This window comes from Cololabis saira, chromosome 14 (genome assembly GCF_033807715.1).
Source record: "Cololabis saira isolate AMF1-May2022 chromosome 14, fColSai1.1, whole genome shotgun sequence".
NCBI lineage: Eukaryota > Metazoa > Chordata > Actinopteri > Beloniformes > Belonidae > Cololabis > Cololabis saira.
In genome coordinates this window covers 45,422,501-45,446,189 of record NC_084600.1, presented here as the reverse complement: position 1 = coordinate 45,446,189, position 23,689 = coordinate 45,422,501, and the positions used below count along the sequence as shown (strand labels likewise).

Here is a 23,689-nt window from a genome sequence, read left to right as displayed (position 1 = left end):
CTGTTGGCTGCAGTACCCCCAACGGCCGTCGTGGTGAAGGGTGGCGCTAGAGAGTCTCATTTCTTAAAAGGAGCCTCATGCTCCTTTAAGGGGCCAGCCCTCTCTTTGGCCTACGAAATAGATGCTGTTGTCTTTAGTAGTTGCTAACACATATATTTTAAATCTCTTTCTGAACCGTGATCTCAGAGTCCTGACCCGGGATCTTAGCGGTTAGCGGCTAGCTAAAGGTGGTGGCAGTTTATGCCTGCTGGGTGTTAAATATTAATCTAATCTAACAAGTTTTACTGCAGCATTCTGGAGGACAAAGTTCAGTGTTTCGGCAGTTGGAGACATCAGTCTACTTTATGACATCACAGCTCAGATTGCAGGCTAACTCTCACCCAGAAACATTACATTTATTTAACATAAAATAAACCATCTGTACATGAATACAACTCAGATTGGAGCGAGGACTCATCTGGATGAAATGTTTCTGACTGTGTGAGTTTTATTTCTCTTTTTCTACTTTTGAATGTCAGTAGTTTAATAACTATGATCAAGCAGATTCTGGAGACTTTATAAGAACCTCATAGAGGGAATCAGAACCTTTAACATGTGGTACGGCAACCTTATCACAAAAAATAGATGCAATCTACAAAGAATAGTGAATCTAGCCTAAAAAATATTAGGGAAGACACAGAGAAACTTAAGTGGTATTTATAAGGAAGTGATCGGAAACAAAGCTGCCAGGATAGTAAATGATCTACTCAACCTCTGCAGAGTTTAAATGTTTAAATACTTCCCTCAGGTAGACGGTACCGTGGACCAAAGGCTAAATGTAACATATTTAAAAACTCATTCATTCCCAATAACGCCATTAAGTTTGAATGAAGGACGTCTCGTAGATAAACCTGTTTTTATTTACATGTCCTTGTTGTTCCTCCTTTTCTGCCACTAAGATGTTTTTACGTGTAAATGTTAAGTGTTTGTTGCTGTGTCATGTTACTGTTGTAACTAACTAACTAACTAACTAACTAACTAACTAACTAACTAACTAACTAACTAACTAACTAACTAACTAACTAACTAACTAACTAACTAACTAACTAACTAACTAACTAACTAACTAACTAACTAACTATGTGTTCAAACCTCCTGGTTCTGGTTAGAATTCTGTTATAGTACCAGTAGTACCAGTTATAGTACCAGTTATAGTACCAGTTATAGTACCAGTAGTACCAGTTATAGTACCAGTAGTACCAGTTATAGTACCAGTTATAGTACCAGTAGTACCAGTTATAGTACCAGTTATAGTACCAGTAGTACCAGTTATAGTACCAGTAGTACCAGTTATAGTACCAGTTATAGTACCAGTAGTACCAGTTATAGTACCAGTTATAGTACCAGTTATAGTACCAGTTATAGTACCAGTTATAGTACCAGTAGTACCAGTAGTACCAGTAGTACCAGTTATAGTACCAGTAGTACCAGTTATAGTACCAGTAGTACCAGTTATAGTACCAGTTATAGTACCAGTTATAGTACCAGTTATAGTACCAGTTATAGTACCAGTAGTACCAGTTATAGTACCGGTTATAGTACCAGTTATAGTACCAGTAGTACCAGTTATAGTACCAGTTATAGTACCAGTTATAGTACCAGTAGTACCAGTTATAGTACCAGTTATAGTACCAGTTATAGTACCAGTTATAGTACCAGTTATAGTACCAGTTATAGTACCAGTAGTACCAGTTATAGTACCAGTTATAGTACCAGTAGTACCAGTAGTACCAGTTATAGTACCAGTTATAGTACCAGTTATAGTACCAGTTATAGTACCAGTTATAGTACCAGTTATAGTACCAGTTATAGTACCAGTAGTACCAGTTATAGTACCAGTTATAGTACCAGTTATAGTACCAGTTATAGTACCAGTTATAGTACCAGTAGTACCAGTTATAGTACCAGTTATAGTACCAGTTATAGTACCAGTAGTACCAGTAGTACCAGTAGTACCAGTTATAGTACCAGTAGTACCAGTAGTACCAGTAGTACCAGTTATAGTACCAGTTATAGTACCAGTTATAGTACCAGTTATAGTACCAGTAGTACCAGTTATAGTACCAGTTATAGTACCAGTTATAGTACCAGTAGTACCAGTAGTACCAGTAGTACCAGTTATAGTACCAGTAGTACCAGTAGTACCAGTTATAGTACCAGTTATAGTACCAGTTATAGTACCAGTTATAGTACCAGTTATAGTACCAGTAGTACCAGTTATAGTACCGGTTATAGTACCAGTTATAGTACCAGTAGTACCAGTTATAGTACCAGTTATAGTACCAGTTATAGTACCAGTAGTACCAGTTATAGTACCAGTTATAGTACCAGTTATAGTACCAGTTATAGTACCAGTTATAGTACCAGTAGTACCAGTAGTACCAGTTATAGTACCAGTTATAGTACCAGTTATAGTACCAGTTATAGTACCAGTAGTACCAGTTATAGTACCAGTTATAGTACCAGTTATAGTACCAGTTATAGTACCAGTTATAGTACCAGTTATAGTACCAGTAGTACCAGTAGTACCAGTTATAGTACCAGTTATAGTACCAGTTATAGTACCAGTTATAGTACCAGTAGTACCAGTTATAGTACCAGTTATAGTACCAGTTATAGTACCAGTTATAGTACCAGTAGTACCAGTTATAGTACCAGTAGTACCAGTAGTACCAGTTATAGTACCAGTAGTACCAGTTATAGTACCAGTTATAGTACCAGTTATAGTACCAGTAGTACCAGTTATAGTACCAGTTATAGTACCAGTTATAGTACCAGTAGTACCAGTAGTACCAGTAGTACCAGTTATAGTACCAGTTATAGTACCAGTAGTACCAGTTATAGTACCAGTTATAGTACCAGTTATAGTACCAGTAGTACCAGTAGTACCAGTTATAGTACCAGTTATAGTACCAGTTATAGTACCAGTTATAGTACCAGTTATAGTACCAGTTATAGTACCAGTTATAGTACCAGTTATAGTACCAGTAGTACCAGTAGTACCAGTTATAGTACCAGTTATAGTACCAGTTATAGTACCAGTTATAGTACCAGTTATAGTACCAGTAGTACCAGTAGTACCAGTTATAGTACCAGTTATAGTACCAGTTATAGTACCAGTTATAGTACCAGTTATAGTACCAGTTATAGTACCAGTTATAGTACCAGTAGTACCAGTTATAGTAACAGTTATAGTACCAGTAGTACCAGTAGTACCAGTAGTACCAGTTATAGTACCAGTTATAGTACCAGTAGTACCAGTAGTACCAGTAGTACCAGTTATAGTACCAGTTATAGTACCAGTTATAGTACCAGTTATAGTACCAGTTATAGTACCAGTTATTACCAGTAGTACCAGTAGTACCAGTTATAGTACCAGTTATAGTACCAGTTATAGTACCAGTTATAGTACCAGTTATAGTACCAGTAGTACCAGTAGTACCAGTTATAGTACCAGTTATAGTACCAGTTATAGTACCAGTTATAGTACCAGTAGTACCAGTAGTACCAGTTATAGTACCAGTTATAGTACCAGTACTACCAGTTATAGTACCAGTTATAGTACCAGTTATAGTACCAGTAGTACCAGTAGTACCAGTTATAGTACCAGTTATAGTACCAGTAGTACCAGTTATAGTACCAGTTATAGTACCAGTTATAGTACCAGTTATAGTACCAGTTATAGTACCAGTTATAGTACCAGTTATAGTACCAGTTATAGTACCAGTTATAGTACCAGTTATAGTACCAGTTATAGTACCAGTTATAGTACCAGTAGTACCAGTAGTACCAGTTATAGTACCAGTAGTACCAGTTATAGTACCAGTTATAGTACCAGTTATAGTACCAGTAGTACCAGTTATAGTACCAGTAGTACCAGTTATAGTACCAGTTATAGTACCAGTTATAGTACCAGTTATAGTACCAGTAGTACCAGTTATAGTACCAGTAGTACCAGTTATAGTACCAGTTATAGTACCAGTTATAGTACCAGTAGTACCAGTTATAGTACCAGTTATAGTACCAGTTATAGTACCAGTTATAGTACCAGTTATAGTACCAGTTATAGTACCAGTTATAGTACCAGTTATAGTACCAGTAGTACCAGTAGTACCAGTTATAGTACCAGTTATAGTACCAGTTATAGTACCAGTTATAGTACCAGTAGTACCAGTTATAGTACCAGTTATAGTACCAGTAGTACCAGTTATAGTACCAGTTATAGTACCAGTTATAGTACCAGTTATAGTACCAGTAGTACCAGTTATAGTACCAGTTATAGTACCAGTTATAGTACCAGTTATAGTACCAGTTATAGTACCAGTTATAGTACCAGTTATAGTACCAGTTATAGTACCAGTAGTACCAGTTATAGTACCAGTTATAGTACCAGTTATAGTACCAGTTATAGTACCAGTAGTACCAGTTATAGTACCAGTTATAGTACCAGTTATAGTACCAGTTATAGTACCAGTAGTACCAGTTATAGTACCAGTAGTACCAGTTATAGTACCAGTTATAGTACCAGTTATAGTACCAGTTATAGTACCAGTTATAGTACCAGTAGTACCAGTTATAGTACCAGTAGTACCAGTTATAGTACCAGTAGTACCAGTTATAGTACCAGTAGTACCAGTTATAGTACCAGTTATAGTACCAGTTATAGTACCAGTAGTACCAGTTATAGTACCAGTAGTACCAGTTATAGTACCAGTTATAGTACCAGTTATAGTACCAGTAGTACCAGTTATAGTACCAGTTATAGTACCAGTTATAGTACCAGTTATAGTACCAGTTATAGTACCAGTAGTACCAGTAGTACCAGTTATAGTACCAGTTATAGTACCAGTTATAGTACCAGTTATAGTACCAGTAGTACCAGTTATAGTACCAGTTATAGTACCAGTAGTACCAGTTATAGTACCAGTTATAGTACCAGTTATAGTACCAGTTATAGTACCAGTAGTACCAGTTATAGTACCAGTTATAGTACCAGTTATAGTACCAGTTATAGTACCAGTTATAGTACCAGTTATAGTACCAGTTATAGTACCAGTAGTACCAGTTATAGTACCAGTAGTACCAGTTATAGTACCAGTTATAGTACCAGTTATAGTACCAGTTATAGTACCAGTAGTACCAGTTATAGTACCAGTTATAGTACCAGTTATAGTACCAGTTATAGTACCAGTTATAGTACCAGTTATAGTACCAGTAGTACCAGTTATAGTACCAGTTATAGTACCAGTAGTACCAGTTATAGTACCAGTTATAGTACCAGTAGTACCAGTTATAGTACCAGTTATAGTACCAGTTTAGTACCAGTAGTACCAGTTATAGTACCAGTAGTACCAGTTATAGTACCAGTTATAGTACCAGTAGTACCAGTTATAGTACCAGTTATAGTACCAGTTATAGTACCAGTAGTACCAGTTATAGTACCAGTTATAGTACCAGTTATAGTACCAGTTATAGTACCAGTTATAGTACCAGTTATAGTACCAGTTATAGTACCAGTTATAGTACCAGTTATAGTACCAGTTATAGTACCAGTTATAGTACCAGTTATAGTACCAGTTATAGTACCAGTTATAGTACCAGTAGTACCAGTTATAGTACCAGTTATAGTACCAGTTATAGTACCAGTAGTACCAGTAGTACCAGTTATAGTACCAGTTATAGTACCAGTTATAGTACCAGTTATAGTACCAGTAGTACCAGTTATAGTACCAGTAGTACCAGTTATAGTACCAGTTATAGTACCAGTTATAGTACCAGTTATAGTACCAGTTATAGTACCAGTTATAGTACCAGTTATAGTACCAGTTATAGTACCAGTAGTACCAGTTATAGTACCAGTTATAGTACCAGTAGTACCAGTTATAGTACCAGTTATAGTACCAGTTATAGTACCAGTTATAGTACCAGTTATAGTACCAGTTGTAGTACCAGTAGTACCAGTTATAGTACCAGTTATAGTACCAGTAGTACCAGTTATAGTACCAGTTATAGTACCAGTTATAGTACCAGTAGTACCAGTTATAGTACCAGTTATAGTACCAGTAGTACCAGTTATAGTACCAGTTATAGTACCAGTTATAGTACCAGTAGTACCAGTTATAGTACCAGTTATAGTACCAGTTATAGTACCAGTTATAGTACCAGTTATAGTACCAGTTATAGTACCAGTTATAGTACCAGTTATAGTACCAGTTATAGTACCAGTAGTACCAGTTATAGTACCAGTTATAGTACCAGTTATAGTACCAGTATAGTACCAGTTATAGTACCAGTTATAGTACCAGTTATAGTACCAGTTATAGTACCAGTTATAGTACCAGTTATAGTACCAGTTATAGTACCAGTAGTACCAGTAGTACCAGTTATAGTACCAGTTATAGTACCAGTTATAGTACCAGTTATAGTACCAGTTATAGTACCAGTAGTACCAGTTATAGTACCAGTAGTACCAGTAGTACCAGTTATAGTACCAGTTATAGTACCAGTTATAGTACCAGTTATAGTACCAGTAGTACCAGTTATAGTACCAGTTATAGTACCAGTTATAGTACCAGTTATAGTACCAGTTATAGTACCAGTAGTACCAGTTATAGTACCAGTTATAGTACCAGTAGTACCAGTTATAGTACCAGTTATAGTACCAGTTATAGTACCAGTTATAGTACCAGTTATAGTACCAGTAGTACCAGTTATAGTACCAGTTATAGTACCAGTTATAGTACCAGTAGTACCAGTAGTACCAGTTATAGTACCAGTTATAGTACCAGTTATAGTACCAGTTATAGTACCAGTTATAGTACCAGTTATAGTACCAGTTGTACCAGTAGTACCAGTTATAGTACCAGTTATAGTACCAGTTATAGTACCAGTAGTACCAGTAGTACCAGTTATAGTACCAGTTATAGTACCAGTATTACCAGTTATAGTACCAGTTATAGTACCAGTTATAGTACCAGTAGTACCAGTTATAGTACCAGTTATAGTACCAGTAGTACCAGTTATAGTACCAGTTATAGTACCAGTTATAGTACCAGTAGTACCAGTTATAGTACCAGTTATAGTACCAGTAGTACCAGTTATAGTACCAGTTATAGTACCAGTAGTACCAGTTATAGTACCAGTTATAGTACCAGTTATAGTACCAGTAGTACCAGTTATAGTACCAGTTATAGTACCAGTTATAGTACCAGTTATAGTACCAGTTATAGTACCAGTAGTACCAGTTATAGTACCAGTTATAGTACCAGTTATAGTACCAGTAGTACCAGTTATAGTACCAGTTATAGTACCAGTTATAGTACCAGTAGTACCAGTTATAGTACCAGTTATAGTACCAGTTATAGTACCAGTAGTACCAGTTATAGTACCAGTTATAGTACCAGTATTACCAGTTATAGTACCAGTTATAGTACCAGTTATAGTACCAGTAGTACCAGTTATAGTACCAGTTATAGTACCAGTAGTACCAGTTATAGTACCAGTTATAGTACCAGTAGTACCAGTTATAGTACCAGTTATAGTACCAGTTATAGTACCAGTAGTACCAGTTATAGTACCAGTTATAGTACCAGTTATAGTACCAGTTATAGTACCAGTTATAGTACCAGTAGTACCAGTTATAGTACCAGTTATAGTACCAGTTATAGTACCAGTAGTACCAGTTATAGTACCAGTTATAGTACCAGTTATAGTACCAGTTATAGTACCAGTTATAGTACCAGTTATAGTACCAGTAGTACCAGTTATAGTACCAGTTATAGTACCAGTTATAGTACCAGTTATAGTACCAGTTATAGTACCAGTTATAGTACCAGTTATAGTACCAGTTATAGTACCAGTAGTACCAGTTATAGTACCAGTTATAGTACCAGTTATAGTACTAGTTATAGTACCAGTTATAGTACCAGTTATAGTACCAGTTATAGTACCAGTAGTACCAGTAGTACCAGTTATAGTACCATTTATAGTACCAGTTATAGTACCAGTTATAGTACCAGTAGTACCAGTTATAGTACCAGTTATAGTACCAGTTATAGTACCAGTTATAGTACCAGTTATAGTACCAGTAGTACCAGTTATAGTACCAGTAGTACCAGTTATAGTACTAGTTATAGTACCAGTTATAGTACCAGTTATAGTACCAGTTATAGTACCAGTTATAGTACCAGTTATAGTACCAGTTATAGTACCAGTTATAGTACCAGTTATAGTACCAGTTATAGTACCAGTTATAGTACCAGTTATAGTACCAGTAGTACCAGTAGTACCAGTTATAGTACCATTTATAGTACCAGTTATAGTACCAGTTATAGTACCAGTTATAGTACCAGTAGTACCAGTTATAGTACCAGTTATAGTACCAGTTATAGTACCAGTTATAGTACCAGTTATAGTACCAGTAGTACCAGTAGTACCAGTTATAGTACCAGTAGTACCAGTTATAGTACCAGTTATAGTACCAGTTATAGTACCAGTTATAGTACCAGTAGTACCAGTTATAGTACCAGTTATAGTACCAGTAGTACCAGTTATAGTACCAGTAGTACCAGTTATAGTACCAGTTATAGTACCAGTTATAGTACCAGTTATAGTACCAGTTATAGTACCAGTAGTACCAGTAGTACCAGTTATAGTACCAGTTATAGTACCAGTTATAGTACCAGTAGTACCAGTTATAGTACCAGTAGTACCAGTTATAGTACCAGTTATAGTACCAGTAGTACCAGTATAGTACCAGTAGTACCAGTAGTACCAGTATAGTACCAGTTATAGTACCAGTAGTACCAGTTATAGTACCAGTTATAGTACCAGTAGTACCAGTTATAGTACCAGTTATAGTACCAGTAGTACCAGTTATAGTACCAGTAGTACCAGTTATAGTACCAGTTATAGTACCAGTAGTACCAGTAGTACCAGTTATAGTACCAGTAGTACCAGTAGTACCAGTTATAGTACCAGTAGTACCAGTTGTAGTACCAGTAGTACCAGTTATAGTACCAGTAGTACCGGTTATAGTACCAGTAGTACCAGTAGTACCAGTTATAGTACCAGTAGTACCAGTTATAGTACCAGTTATAGTACCAGTAGTACCAGTTATAGTACCAGTAGTACCAGTAGTACCAGTTATAGTACCAGTAGTACCAGTTATAGTACCAGTTATAGTACCAGTAGTACCAGTTATAGTACCAGTAGTACCAGTATAGTACCAGTAGAACATGTCATCACGATCCAGCAATGTGGATGCAGCAGTAGACAAACAAGAAGATAAACAACAACACTTAAGTTAATAAACACAACTATGACGGGATCAGCAATCCAGCTCACAGTGTAAACTAACTTTTAAAGTGTTACTAAGTTTCTCTGCCCAGACACCAAAAACAGCCTCTTACGTGGATCTTTGTAGTTGAAGAAAAAAGGTGGTTTGTCTGGCCGGTCAGCGTTCCTTGATGAACAGCTGGGTGGTTACGCTCAGTAGGGGATCCTGATAAAGCGGCTCTCACTCCCTCCGGTGTCTTTGCTGCGGATGACGGGACAGCAGTTTGGCTTCCTTCAACTTCGGATCGGCGTTCGCGTTCACGTCGAGGCTGCAGGGTCCCGGTTCGGATTCCTCGGGTTGGAACCGGTCACTGGTGCAGCGCTGCCAAACGGACGCTCCTTCGGTCACGAAAGGAGAAAGCCGGCCCTTAGCTGGTCCTGGTGCTACAGCAGACCTGTAGGGTCATGATCCTGGAGGAGGGCGGTCCTTAGCTGGTCCTGGTGCTACAGCAGACCTGTAGGGTCATGATCCTGGAGGAGGGTGGTCCTGGTCCTGGTGCTACAGCAGATCTGTACGGTCATGATCCTGGAGGAGGGAGGTCCTTGGCTGGTCCTGGTGCTACAGCAGATCTGTACGGTCATGATCCTGGAGGAGGGAGGTCCTTGGCTGGTCCTGGTGCTACAGCAGACCTGTAGGGTCATGATCCTGGAGGAGGGAGGTCCTTGTCCTGGTGCTACAGCAGACCTGTAGGGTCATGATCCTGGAGGAGGGAGGTCCTTGGCTGGTCCTGGTACTACAGCAGACCTGTACGGTCATGATCCTGGAGGAGGGCGGTCCTTAGCTGGTCCTGGTGCTACAGACCTGTAGGGTCATGATCCTGGAGGAGGGAGGTCCTTGGCTGGTCCTGGTGCTACAGCAGACCTGTAGGGTCATGATCCTGGAGGAGGGAGGTCCTTGGCTGGTCCTGGTGCTACAGCAGACCTGTAGGGTCATGATCCTGGAGGAGGGAGGTCCTTAGCTGGTCCTGGTGCTACAGCAGACCTGTAGGGTCATGATCCTGGAGGAGGGAGGTCCTTAGCTGGTCCTGGTGCTACAGACCTGTAGGGTCATGATCCTGGAGGAGGGAGGTCCTGGTCCTGGTCCTGGTGCTACAGACCTGTAGGGTCATGATCCTGGAGGAGGGAGGTCCTTAGCTGGTCCTGGTGCTACAGATCTGTAGGGTCATGATCCTGGAGGAGGGAGGTCCTGGTCCTGGTCCTGGTGCTACAGACCTGTAGGGTCATGATCCTGGAGGAGGGAGGTCCTGATCCTGGTGCTACAGCAGACCTGTAGGGTCATGATCCTGTAGGAGGGTGGTCCTTGGCTGGTCCTGGTGCTACAGCAGACCTGTAGGGTCATGATCCTGGAGGAGGGAGGTCCTGGTCCTGGTGCTACAGCAGATCTGTAGGGTCATGATCCTGGAGGAGGGAGGTCCTTGGCTGGTCCTGGTGCTACAGCAGACCTGTACGGTCATGATCCTGGAGGAGGGAGGTCCTGGTCCTGGTGCTACAGCAGATCTGTACGGTCATGATCCTGGAGGAGGGCGGTCCTTAGCTGGTCCTGGTGCTACAGCAGACCTGTAGGGTCATGATCCTGGAGGAGGGAGGTCCTTGGCTGGTCCTGGTGCTACAGCAGATCTGTACGGTCATGATCCTGGAGGAGGGAGGTCCTTGGCTGGTCCTGGTGCTACAGCAGACCTGTAGGGTCATGATCCTGGAGGAGGGAGGTCCTGGTCCTCGTGCTACAGCAGACCTGTAGGGTCATGATCCTGGAGGAGGAAGGTCCTGGTCCTGGTGCTACAGACCTGTAGGGTCATGATCCTGGAGGAGGGAGGTCCTTGGCTGGTCCTGGTGCTACAGCAGACCTGTAGGGTCATGATCCTGGAGGAGGGCGGTCCTTGGCTGGTCCTGGTGCTACAGCAGACCTGTAGGGGAGAGGGAAAAGCAGAGAAGAGAGACCAGAGAGATCTTTTATAGCTGCGCCCAGGAAGTCCATGCTCCTTCCTGCAGCTTGGGGTTTTGTCCAATCAGAATGTGGTCCCTTATCACCAAGGGGCCACATATGCAAATCCTGGCTGGGCTTCGTGTCCAGGGGTTTTTCTGTTGCTCCAAGCCGTGTGGCCTCGATGTCGTAAACTTTAGTCCTGGTTTCGGGCTGTGGAAATGTCCATTGCCCCTTTTGTTCTCCAGACCACGCTGGAGGTAAAACTTTAGAGTGGCTTTGGTCGAAGGCCTGAAATCCGGCCTGTAGGGGTGTAACGGTACACACAAGTCACGGTTCGGTACGTACCTCGGTTTAGGGGTCACGGTTTCGGAGCTGCTCACGGACCGGACCGGTGAGGGGCCCCGGTGTGTAGCCTCCGGTGCTCCGGAGCTGAGCTAAATACTTAGCCCATGCAAAACTCATACTTGTAGACAAATAAAATAACGTCACTTACCGCTGACTCGTGTGCAGTTGCCGGGTCCGTACTGTTGGAACTGATAAATGTCGATGCAAAACCTCATTTTAACTCTCCCCTTGCTGTGGAAACCGGTGGAAACAGCCACGGCTTCTACGGCTCGCAGAAGTCACATGACACTGGAGGATTCAGTCGGGTGGGTGAACAGACCCTGCAGAAATTCATGGGATTTCATCTTTTCTGTGTTGGCAGGGTGAGGGAAGACCACTTTATATATGTTAAAACAAGAAAAAACGTGCTTTTCATAATAGGTCCCCTCGTTTGTTGCTTTTAGGCGCATTACCGCCACCTAGGGACTGACTCAGACATTGATTTTTTATTTATTTTTTTAACTCAGTCAGACGCTGTATGACTGCGTGCACCGAACCGTGACGCCCGTACCGTGACGGGACGGGAATACAAATACCGGCCTGGTAGCCTGGTCAAAGCCTGACTTGTTCACATAATCACACATTTTCGTATGAGTCCATAATCACACATGACTTCATAATCACATGGGCGGTGGTCCAACACTTATATTATAATTATACTGTATATTACATTAAAGGACCAGTTTGTAGATTCTGACAACATATCGTGGTGAAACGGAATATTACATTGAATGGTCGTCTCTATGGAGGATCCACTTCTATGTTCAAATAAAAGGCTCGTACATGTTTCATTGTTAGCATTTTGAGCAGTATTGTTGTTAAGGAATATCAATTTAAAATTTGAATCAAGCAGTGCAGGGCAGTCACACACACACACACACACACACACACACACACACACACACACACACACACACACACACACACACACACACACACACACACACATACGCACGTTGAGGGTGTGAGCTGAGCTGCAGCTCCACGACTCCATCTAGTGGTCGGATAGTAGAAGTGCAGCAGCTTCCTCACTGCTGTCGGACATGAAGCTGAAGAGAAGATCAGTCAGAGCTGCTCGTTGTACATCTACCATGACGTGTGTTTCCTCTGCAGGTGAAGGTAGAAGGAGTGTGTGAGCTGAAGTGAATCCAGCAGCATGGATCAGTGTGAGGACAGAGAGGAGGGAGTCCTTCCCTCCAAAACCTCCCCGAGGGGAAAACCTGGGAGAGAAGAAGAGAGGTGAGATGATCTAACTGTCCAGGACTCTTCTGCACGTCTGAGTTCAGCCCTCACGTCACCAAACACCTTTATTACAGGAGACCTGGACCTGGACCTGGACCTGGACCTGGACCTGGACCTGGACCTGGACCTGGACCTGGTCCCAGCTGTGTGTCCTTGAAGAGTGATAGATCAAAGGATTGTGATTTAGATTTTAAAGATACCCAACGTTCTCCCTCAGTGAGGTGAGTTTTACATAAATGTTTCTGAAAAATGTAACAGAAACTGAAATGTTTTTATCGTAACATGATTATTTTAGTTTTAGAAATATGTGTCTTGATCATTTTCAGTTCATTTTTATCTATAAAGCCTCTATTACAATACAAGTTGTGTCTAGGATCTTTCCAGAGACCAGAACATGACCTGACGTCACCAAACACCTTTATTACAGGAGACCTGGACCTGGACCTGAACCTGGACCTGGACCTGGACCTGGACCTGGATCTGAACCTGGATCTGGACCTGGATCTGGACCTGGATCTGGACCTGGACCTGGATCTGAACCTGGATCTGGACCTGGATCTGAACCTGGATCTGGACCTGGATCTGAACCTGGACCTGGTCCCAGCTGTGTGTCCTTGAAGAGTGATGCATCAAAGGATTTACCTATTGTTTTTAAAGAGTCTCCTGGTTTTCCTTCAGAGAGGTGAGTTGTTTGTAAACGTTGTTTCTGAAAAACGTAACTGAGACTGAAACGTTTCCATGGTAACATGTTTAAAGTGAACATTTGTCTGTTTTGCTGCCGTTGTTAGACGGTTGTTGATGTTTCCAGAAACACAGCAGACTATAAAGGGGGTGTTGGAGTCTCTTCTGAGTGACTGTAGTTCAGCGGTTTGTCCAGCAGGGGCATCTTTCTGCTGAGGTTGCAACATCATTTAGGGAGGAAGTTCTCCTCAGGTGGACAGTGTTGCTGGATGCAGGATGACAGATGGTTCCTGGAACCATGTGGACATGGATCTGTTGAGAAGCTGGTCTTTGTGGACACTTTTCGATCAGGATTTGTCGTTTAAACCATATGTCAATCAGGTTTGTAAAATAGCCTTTTTACATCTCCGTAATATTGCAAAGATTAGGAAAATCCTCTCACAGAGTGATGCAGAAAAATTAGTTCATGCGTTTGTATCTTCTAGACTAGATTACTGTAATGTGTTGTTAGCAGGATGTCCAAGTAATTTGCTGAATAGGCTCCAGCTGATCCAGAATGCAGCAGCACGAGTACTGACAGGAATTAGCAGGAGAGACCACGTCTCTCCAGTGTTAGCGTCGCTCCATTGGTTACCCGTAAAATTCAGAATCCAATTTAAAATTGTATTACTTGCGTATAAAGCCCAAAACGGCTTAGCTCCGCATTATTTGCAAGACCTGATAGTGCCTTATGTTCCTGGCAGAGCTCTCCGTTCTCAGAGTGCAGGTTTACTCGTAGTTCCTAAAGTATCTAAATGTAGATTTGGAGGGCGGGCGTTCTGCTATCAGGCACCATTACTATGGAACCAACTTCCAATCTGGGTTAAGGGGGCTGACACCACCTCCACCTTTAAAACTAAACTTAAAACATTTCTGTTTAGTAAAGCCTATAGTTAGTGTTTAGTAAACCTCTAGCTGGTGTTGGTAAATCTCTAGGTAGTGTAAACTTTAGTGTGTCAGAGTCGCTCCTGTAGTTTCTTGTGCTGGCCCCCCCTTCTCCTCCCTTTTCTCTCTTTTGTTCATGTTGCAGCATCCTTTGCCGGACACCGGAACCTGCAGCTGGTCGTGGGTGGCTTGTAGCTTGCATTACGGAGCACAAGTCTTTCCCCGACCCTGCACCCCAACCTGGGACTTGCTGATTGGGCCGGAGCTTCGGGAGCTGTGTGCTGGCCTGCGGTCCCCACCCCCGGTCATCCCGTTGCTGCTTCCACCTGCTGTGCTGTTGCCGTCCCTGACCCACCAGTCTGGCCCTCGGCAGGAGGGTCCCCCCTTATGAGCCTGGTCCTGCTCAAGGTTTTTTTCCCTCCTAAAGGGGAGTTTTTCCTTGCCACTGTTTGGCTTAAGGTTTTTCTCCCACTAGGGGAGTTTTTACCTGCCATTGTTTATGTAATAATTGCTCGGGGGTCATGTTCTGGGTATGGGTCTCTGGAAAGCGTCTAGAGACAACTCTGTTGTATTAGACGCTATATAAATAAAATTGAATTGAATTGAATTGAACTTGCTGGACCTTCTTGTACCACCAGATTGAGAGCTGGTACTGGGAGAAAGACGTGGACGTTCTCAGTCTCAGGAGGACCAGAGAACCTTTAACATGACAGGAAGTCCTCTGGTGGACTGTCCTCATCCAAACATGACTCCATGGACCTTCAGACATCATGTGACCTAGTTCTTCATGATTCCTCCACAGAGTGGACCAGCAGATCTCAGAGTCCCCCAGTGGTCCGTCTGTCCAGCAGCATCAGACCCAGCTGGACTCCGTCTTTCAGGTCTGTCCATGAACAACAACTGTCTCCATATGTCCTGATGTCCATCTGCATGCTGGTCTCTGGAGACCAGTGGACTGTCAGTCTGTCCATCATGGACCTGATGTTTGTCTGCATGCTGGTCTCTGGAGACCAGTGGACTGTCAGTCTGTCCATCATGGACCTGATGTTTGTCTCCATGCTGGTCTCTGGAGACCAGTGGACTGTCAGTCTGTCCATCATGGACCTGATGTTTGTGTCCATGCTGGTCTCTGGAGACCAGTGGACTGTCAGTCTGTCCATCATGGATCTGATGTTTGTCTCCATGCTGGTCTCTGGAGACCAGTGGACTGTCAGTCTGTCCATCATGGACCTGATGTTTGTCTCCATGCTGGTCTCTGGAGACCAGTGGACTGTCAGTCTGTCCATCATGGACCTGATGTTTGTCTCCATGCTGGTCTCTGGAGACCAGTGGACTGTCAGTCAGTCCGTCATGGACCTGATGTTTGTCTCCATGCTGGTCTCTGGAGACCAGTGGACTGTCAGTCTGTCCATCATGGACCTGATGTTTGTCTCCATGCTGGTCTCTGGAGACCAGTGGACTGTCAGTCTGTCCATCATGGACCTGATGTTTGTCTCCATGCTGGTCTCTGGAGACCAGTGGACTGTCAGTCTGTCCATCATGGACCTGATGTTTGTCTCCATGCTGGTCTCTGGAGACCAGTGGACTGTCAGTCTGTCCATCATGGACCTGATGTTTGTCTCCATGCTGGTCTCTGGAGACCAGTGGACTGTCAGTCTGTCCATCATGGACCTGATGTTTGTCTCTGTGGTTTCAGTCGGGTTGTGTCCTTCATGTGGTCTTCTGTTCCAGCTGCTGGAGGACGACATTGTCATGTTTGTGAAGGACGAGCTGAAGAAGATCCAGAAGGTTCTGAGGCCAGATTACCCAGAATCCTCAGAGAGTCTGGAGGAGGATGAAGATGAAGAGCAGAAGAGCATCAGAGAGACATTCATGAAGATCACAGTGAAGTTCTTGAGGAGGAGGAAGCAGGAGAAGCTGGCCGACCTCCTGCAGAGCAGTAAGACGTTTCTCTGAACATCTGAGCTGCTGGATAAACCACACCCAATGTCTCAGTAGAGGACCAACATTCACAGATCAGACACAACATTAAACCCACTGGAAGGTGGAGGAACTCAGCTCATCTTCTGTTAGGAACATCTCATTAATAGGGTCATTAATATCCCAGTAAATTAAAGTTTTATTCTAAAGAGTTGAACCGTGTGGATTCAATATTCAGTTCCAGCAAACACAAAATAAACACAACCGGTGTGTCTGAAGTGAATCGTAGAGGAAACACTGTTGTTGTTCCTCTGATTGATCAGAGGGTTTTTGGGAGGATTTTGGTTTTAAAGCACTAAGGCCCCGATTTACTAAGATCCTAAATAAAGAGTACTTAATTGCGTGTGCACTGAAAAAGTTTGCACGTGCTGTTGTTGTGTGTTTTGCGGGTGATCAACTAAGATTGCGCACGCAATTGATAACAGGTGCAAACCTCAGTATTTAAATGAGGTGTTGCGTGTCTTACGGTTTGCAAGCGCAAAATGAAATTTGACGAGTTGGAGTTAGAGATATTAGTGGAAGAGGCAAATTGTTGTGCCGTAATTCAGCACCCCTGCCGTGAAAAGCACCCCCTCGTATATTCAATGATAAGTAGATCAAGAAAAAAAACAATATATTTATATATACACACTCACACAAACACATACTTAGGAGTTTATATTATATATATTTACAAATATTATGGAAGACAACACAGTAAGCAGGCTATTAATTAATGACATCAATAACCATTTACCCGATTTTTGTCATCTGTGACTGTGATTGTGGGAAAGTATGACTATTGTGGAATCCATGAGCGCATTTAAACATGAATCATTAACACAAAACTGGACGCTAAACAGAACGTGACACGGAATGAGAATATCATTTTTGTCAGACGAGGGGGTGCTTTTCACGGCAGGGGTGCTGAATACGGCACAACACCGGGGTATGACAACTGCAGAACAAGTATAGGCGCACAATTAGAAACACTTTTTTCTTCATGAAAACACGTGATTTATTTATTATCACAAATGAAAAAATGAAGGTGCCTCCTGTGGCAACCTTTTGCTGAATAATACTCGATTTAACATTCAAATAAAATATTTCTCCTTTTGCATGTGGAGAATCCTCACCACAAGTTGAGCCATCCCCACCCCAGTCCTCAAATCAGGCACCAACAAGCATCCCTGCGTAATGCTGGGCAGATTAGCACCTTCCTTTCGAACGTATTAAATACAGACGCAATCACAATCCCCGCAAAAACTTTCAGGCTTGGTAAATCTCATTGCGTGTGGTAAATGGAGATATTTGCATTTTCCCCTCCCAGTATTTAGCGATTTATGGCGGGTACGCCCCATATTGATTATTCATCAGGGCATATGCTATTTTGCTCATTTGAGAGGCGCAGTCCTCTTTGCACGCTGTTAGTAGATCAGCTTGCACATTGGTTTGTGGGTGATGTCAAGTTTGCATACGTTTTTATGCACGCAAACCTTTAGTAAATCAGGCCCTAAGTGTTTTTCTTTATCTTTATTTAGAGACCGTCGCTGCCGTTTGTCAATCCAAACTCAAAGTTCAGCTGCAGAAGAAGCACCAGCATGTGTTTGAGGGAATCATTAAAGCAGGAAATAAAACCCTTCTGGAGCAGATCTACACGGAGCTCTACATCACAGAGGGAGGGACCGGAGAGGTCAACGAAGAACATGAAGTCAGACAGATTGAAGCAGCTTCCAGGAAACCAGACAGAGCAGAAACAGCCATCAGACAGGAAGACATCTTTAAACCCCCACCTGGAAGAGATGAACTAATCAGAACAGTGATGACGAAGGGAGTGGCCGGCATCGGGAAAACAGTCCTAACACAGAAGTTCAGTCTGGACTGGGCTGAAGGCAGAACCAACCAGGACATCCAGTTCCTGCTTCCATTCACCTTCAGACAGCTGAATGTGCTGAGAGAGGAGAAGTTCAGCTTGGTGGAACTAGTTCATCACTTCTTCTCTGAAACCAGAGGAATCTGCAGCTTTGAAGAGTTCCAGGTCGTGTTCATCTTTGACGGTCTGGATGAGAGTCGACCTCCTCTGGACTTCCACAACTCTACATTCCTCAGTGACCCCAGAAGGTCCACCTCAGTGGACGTGCTGCTGACAAACCTCATCAGGGGGAACCTGCTTCCTTCTGCTCGTCTCTGGATCACCACTCGACCTGCAGCAGCCAATCAGATCCCTCCTGAGTGTGTTGACATGGTGACAGAAGTCAGAGGGTTCACTGACCCACAGAAGGAGGAATACTTCAGGAAGAGGTTCAGAGATGAGGAGCAGACCAGCAGGATCATCTCCCACATCAAGACATCACGGAGCCTCCACATCATGTGCCACATCCCAGTGTTCTGCTGGATCACTGCTACGGTCCTGGAGAACGTCCTGGAGAACGTCCTGGAGAACGTCCTGGAAACCAGAGAGGGAGGGGGGCTGCCCAAGACCCTGACTGAGATGTACATCCACTTCCTGGTGGTCCAGGTCAAACTGAAGAAGGCCAAGTATGACGGAGGAGCTGAGACGGATCCACACTGGAGTCCAGAGAGCAGGACGATGGTGGAGTCTCTGGGGAAACTGGCTTTTGAGCAGCTGCACAATGGAAACCTGATCTTCTATGAACCAGACCTGAGAGAGTGTGGCATCGATATCAGAGAGGCCTCAGTGTACTCAGGAGTGTTCACCCAGATCTTTAGAGAGGAGAGCAACCTGTACCAGGACCAGGTCTTCTGCTTCATCCATCTGAGTGTCCAGGAGTTTCTGGCTGCTCTTCATGTCCACCGGACCTTCATCAAGTCTAGAGTCCACCTGCTGGATGAACAGAGAAACACAGAGACTGACCTCTATCAGAGTGCTGTGGACAAGGCCTTACAGAGTCCCAACGGACACCTGGACTTGTTCCTGCGCTTCCTCCTGGGTCTTTCACTGAGAACCAATCAGAACCTCCTACGAGGTCTGATGGAACCAAAACAAAGAACTTCCCTGACCATTCAGAACCGCCTACGAGGTCTGATGAAACTAGAACAAAGAAGTTCACAGAACAATCAGGAAACAGTTAAATACATCAAGGAGAAGATCAGTGAGGATCTGTCTGCAGAGAGAAGCATCAACCTGTTCCACTGTCTGAATGAACTGAACGATCAGTCTCTGGTGGAGGAGGTCCAAGAGTCCCTGAGGTCTGGACGTCTTTCCACAGATAAACTGTCTCCTGCTCAGTGGTCGGCTCTGGCCTTCATCTTACTGTCATCAGAAAAGGATCTGGAAGTGTTTGACCTGAAGAAGTTCTCAGCTTCAGAGGAGGCTCTACGGAGGCTGCTGCCGGTGGTCAAAGCCTCCAAGAAAGTTGTGTAAGTACCAACAAAAACATGTTGGACCTCTGGAGTGGAGGCTAGTTTCTGACTACGTCTGGTTTTACCTCCACATTTCATGTTTTCTTCACTTGTTTGGGTCTTTTTTCAGCACAACCTCACATGAGTGAGTTTACGCTGGTTCTTTCATTTCCAGAGACTTTAATGACACATTGGACCTAAAATCACACACAAACATGAACTCTGACAAGGAAACACTTTCATTTCTGTTTGTCCTGGGGGGACAGGATGAGCTGGAGACCAGCAGAACAGTTGGAGACACAACTACATTTTCTTCCACATCAGTGAAATAACATGGTTGTTGTTCTTTTCTTCCGTCTGCAGGTTGAGTGACTGTCACCTCTCAGAGGACATCTGTCCACTTCTGTCCTCAGTTCTCAGCTCTCAGTCCTCCAGTCTGACAGAACTGGACCTGAGCAACAACGACCTGCAGGATTCTGGACTGAAGAAGCTGTGTCCTGGACTGGAGAGTCCACACTGTCACCTGGAGTCTCTCAGGTCAGGATTCATTCAAGTCTTCTCCAGGTCCAGAGAACATGCTGCTAAACGTGTCTGCAGCAGGACACTTGAGCAGAGAACATGCATAGACCTGTGTTGTGTGTCTGCAGCAGGACACTTGAGCAGAGGACATGCAGCAGACCTGTGTTGTGTGTCTGCAGCAGGACACTTGAGCAGAGGACATGCATAGACCTGTGTTGTGTGTCTGCAGCAGGACACTTGAGCAGAGGACATGCATAGACCTGTGTTGTGTGTCTGCAGCAGGACACTTGAGCAGAGGACATGCATAGACCTGTGTTGTGTGTCTGCAGCAGGACACTTGAGCAGAGAACATGCAGCAGACCTGTGTTGTGTGTCTGCAGCAGGACACGTGAGTAGAGGACATGCATAGACCTGTGTTGTGTGTCTGCAGGCTGTCAGGCTGTCTGATCTCAGAGGAAGGAAGTTCTTCTCTGGTCTCAGCTCTGACCTCCAACCCCTCCCACCTGAGAGAGCTGGACCTGAGCTACAACCATCCAGGGAAGACAGCAGGGAAACTTCTGTCTAGGCTGGAGGATCCCCGCTGGAGCCTGGACACTCTCAGGTAGGACACTCTCAGGTAGGACACTCTCAGGTAGGACACTCTCAGGTAGGACACTCTCAGGTAGGACTCTCTCAGGTAGGACACACTCAGGTAGGACACTCTCAGGTAGGGCACTCTCAGATAGGACACTCTCAGGTAGGACACTCTCAGGTAGGACACTCTCAGGTAGGACACTCTCAGGTAGGACACTCTCAGGTAGGACATTCAGGTAGGACACTCTCAGGTAGGACACACTCAGGTAGGACACTCTCAGGTAGGACACTCTCAGGTAGGACACTCTCAGGTAGGACATTCAGGTAGGACACTCCCAGGTAGGACACTCTCAGGTAGGACACACTCAGGTAGGACACTCAGGTAGGACACTCTCAGGTAGGACACACTCAGGTAGGACACTCAGGTAGGACACACTCAGGTAGGACACTCTCAGGTAGGACACTCTCAGGTAGGACACTCAGGTAGGACACTCTCAGGTAGGACACTCAGGTAGGACACTCAGGTAGGACACTCTCAGGTAGGACACTCTCAGGTAGGACACACTCAGGTAGGACACTCAGGTAGGACACCCTCTCAGGTAGGACACTCTCAGGTAGGACACGCTCAGGTAGGACACTCAGGTAGGACTCTCAGGTAGGACACACTCAGGTAGGACACTCAGGTAGGACACACTCAGGTAGGACACTCAGGTAGGACACTCAGGTAGGACACTCTCAGGTAGGACACTCTCAGGTAGGACACTCTCAGGTAGGACACTCTCAGGTAGGACACTCTCAGGTAGGACTCTCAGGTAGGACACACTCAGGTAGGACACACTCAGGTAGGACACTCAGGTAGGACACTCAGGTAGGACACACTCAGGTAGGACACTCTCAGGTAGGACACTCAGGTAGGACACTCTCAGGTAGGACACTCTCAGGTAGGACACTCTCAGGTAGGACACTCAGGTAGGACACTCAGGTAGGACACTCAGGTAGGACACTCTCAGGTAGGACACTCTCAGGTAGGACACTCTCAGGTAGGACACTCTCAGGTAGGACACACTCAGGTAGGACACTCAGGTAGGACACTCTCAGGTAGGACACTCTCAGGTAGGACACTCTCAGGTAGGACACACTCAGGTAGGACACTCTCAGGTAGGACACACTCTCAGGTAGGACACTCAGGTAGGACACTCTCAGGTAGGACACTCTCAGGTAGGACACTCTCAGGTAGGACACTCTCAGGTAGGACACTCTCAGGTAGGACACTCTCAGGTAGGACACTCTCAGGTAGGACACTCTCAGGTAGGACACACTCTCAGGTAGGACACTCAGGTAGGACACTCTCAGGTAGGACACTCTCAGGTAGGACACTCTCAGGTAGGACACTCTCAGGTAGGACACTCTCAGGTAGGACACTCTCAGGTAGGACACTCTCAGGTAGGACACACTCTCAGGTAGGACACTCAGGTAGGACACTCTCAGGTAGGACACTCAGGTAGGACACACTCAGGTAGGACACTCTCAGGTAGGACACTCTCAGGTAGGACACTCTCAGGTAGGACACTCTCAGGTAGGACACTCTCAGGTAGGACACTCTCAGGTAGGACACTCTCAGGTAGGACACTCTCAGGTAGGACACACTCTCAGGTAGGACACTCAGGTAGGACACTCTCAGGTAGGACACTCTCAGGTAGGACACTCTCAGGTAGGACACTCTCAGGTAGGACACTCTCAGGTAGGACACTCTCAGGTAGGACACACTCAGGTAGGACACTCTGACATCTCTGCTTCCACTGAGAGAGACTGAGCTGGTCTAACCCCCCCCCCCCCACCTCCTCCTCCTCCTCCTTCCAGGGTGGAGCCTGCTGGACAACGATGGCTGACACCAGGTCTGAGGAAGTGTACGTGTGTTTTTATTCAACCATCTTCACTCGTTCATGAGTCCATCAGTGATCAATAACTGATCAATAATAACTGCAGCTGCTTGTTTGTTCTCTCCATCAGATTCCTGTCAACTCACCGTCGACACAAACACAGTCCACAAACGCATCAAACTGTCTGACAACAACAGGAAGATGACACGTGTGAAGGAGGATCAGTCATATCCTGATCATCCAGACAGGTTTGGTGATGATCTTCCTCAGCTGCTGTGTAGAGAAGTTCTGACGGGTCGCTGTTACTGGGAGGTCCAGTGGAGCGTACATGTTAATGTATCAGTGAGTTACAGAAGAATCAGCAGGAAAGGAGACTCTGACTGTAGGTTTGGAGGAAACGATCATTCCTGGAGTCTGAACTGTTATCCAGGTCTTCTAGGTTATCAGTACCGTGTCCATCACAATAACATAGAAACATCCATCACCTCCTCATCTCCATCTTCAGACTCTGGCAGAGTAGCAGTGTACGTGGACGTTCCTGCTGGAACTCTGTCCTTCTATGAAGTCTCTGTCTCAGACAGACTGATCCACATCCACACCTTCAACACCAGCTTCTCTGAACCTCTCTGTGCTGGATTTGGACTCTGGTCCTGGTCCAGGTTTGGGCCTGGGTCCTGGTCCAGTCCTGGTTCCTCAGTGTCTCTGTGTCCAGTTTAGTCTCCAGAGTCTCCGCTCAGAGAAACTGTCTCTGTTGGATCCTGGACTTGGACTCTGGTTCTGGTTCCTCAGAGTCTCCATGATGATGATGATGATGATGATGATGATGATGATGATGATGATGATGATGATGATGATGATGATGATG

General features: G+C 44.3%; 1 protein-coding gene and 2 long non-coding RNA genes across 3 annotated transcripts; all 3 read left to right on the top strand.

Moving 5' to 3' along the window:
* Positions 1 to 352: 352 nt before the first annotated feature.
* Positions 353 to 13,144, top strand: LOC133460136 (uncharacterized). Its single transcript, XR_009784093.1, has 3 exons — positions 353 to 480; positions 12,797 to 12,922; positions 13,000 to 13,144. It is a non-coding gene; the product is annotated as an uncharacterized LOC133460136 (long non-coding RNA).
* Positions 13,145 to 13,161: 17 nt separating this feature from the next.
* On the top strand, positions 13,162 to 20,931 carry LOC133459408 (NLR family CARD domain-containing protein 3-like; the record flags this gene model as incomplete). The annotated part of the gene is made up of 7 exons (XM_061739303.1): positions 13,162 to 13,176; positions 13,546 to 13,607; positions 15,333 to 15,411; positions 16,262 to 16,469; positions 18,031 to 19,870; positions 20,216 to 20,389; positions 20,802 to 20,931. Coding segments are annotated over exons 1-7 (2,508 nt in total), but the record flags the coding sequence as incomplete, so codon positions are not given.
* Positions 20,932 to 20,938: 7 nt separating this feature from the next.
* Positions 20,939 to 23,250, top strand: LOC133460135 (uncharacterized). Its single transcript, XR_009784092.1, has 3 exons — positions 20,939 to 20,972; positions 22,805 to 22,851; positions 22,955 to 23,250. It is a non-coding gene; the product is annotated as an uncharacterized LOC133460135 (long non-coding RNA).
* The last annotated feature ends 439 nt before the right edge of the window (positions 23,251 to 23,689 follow it).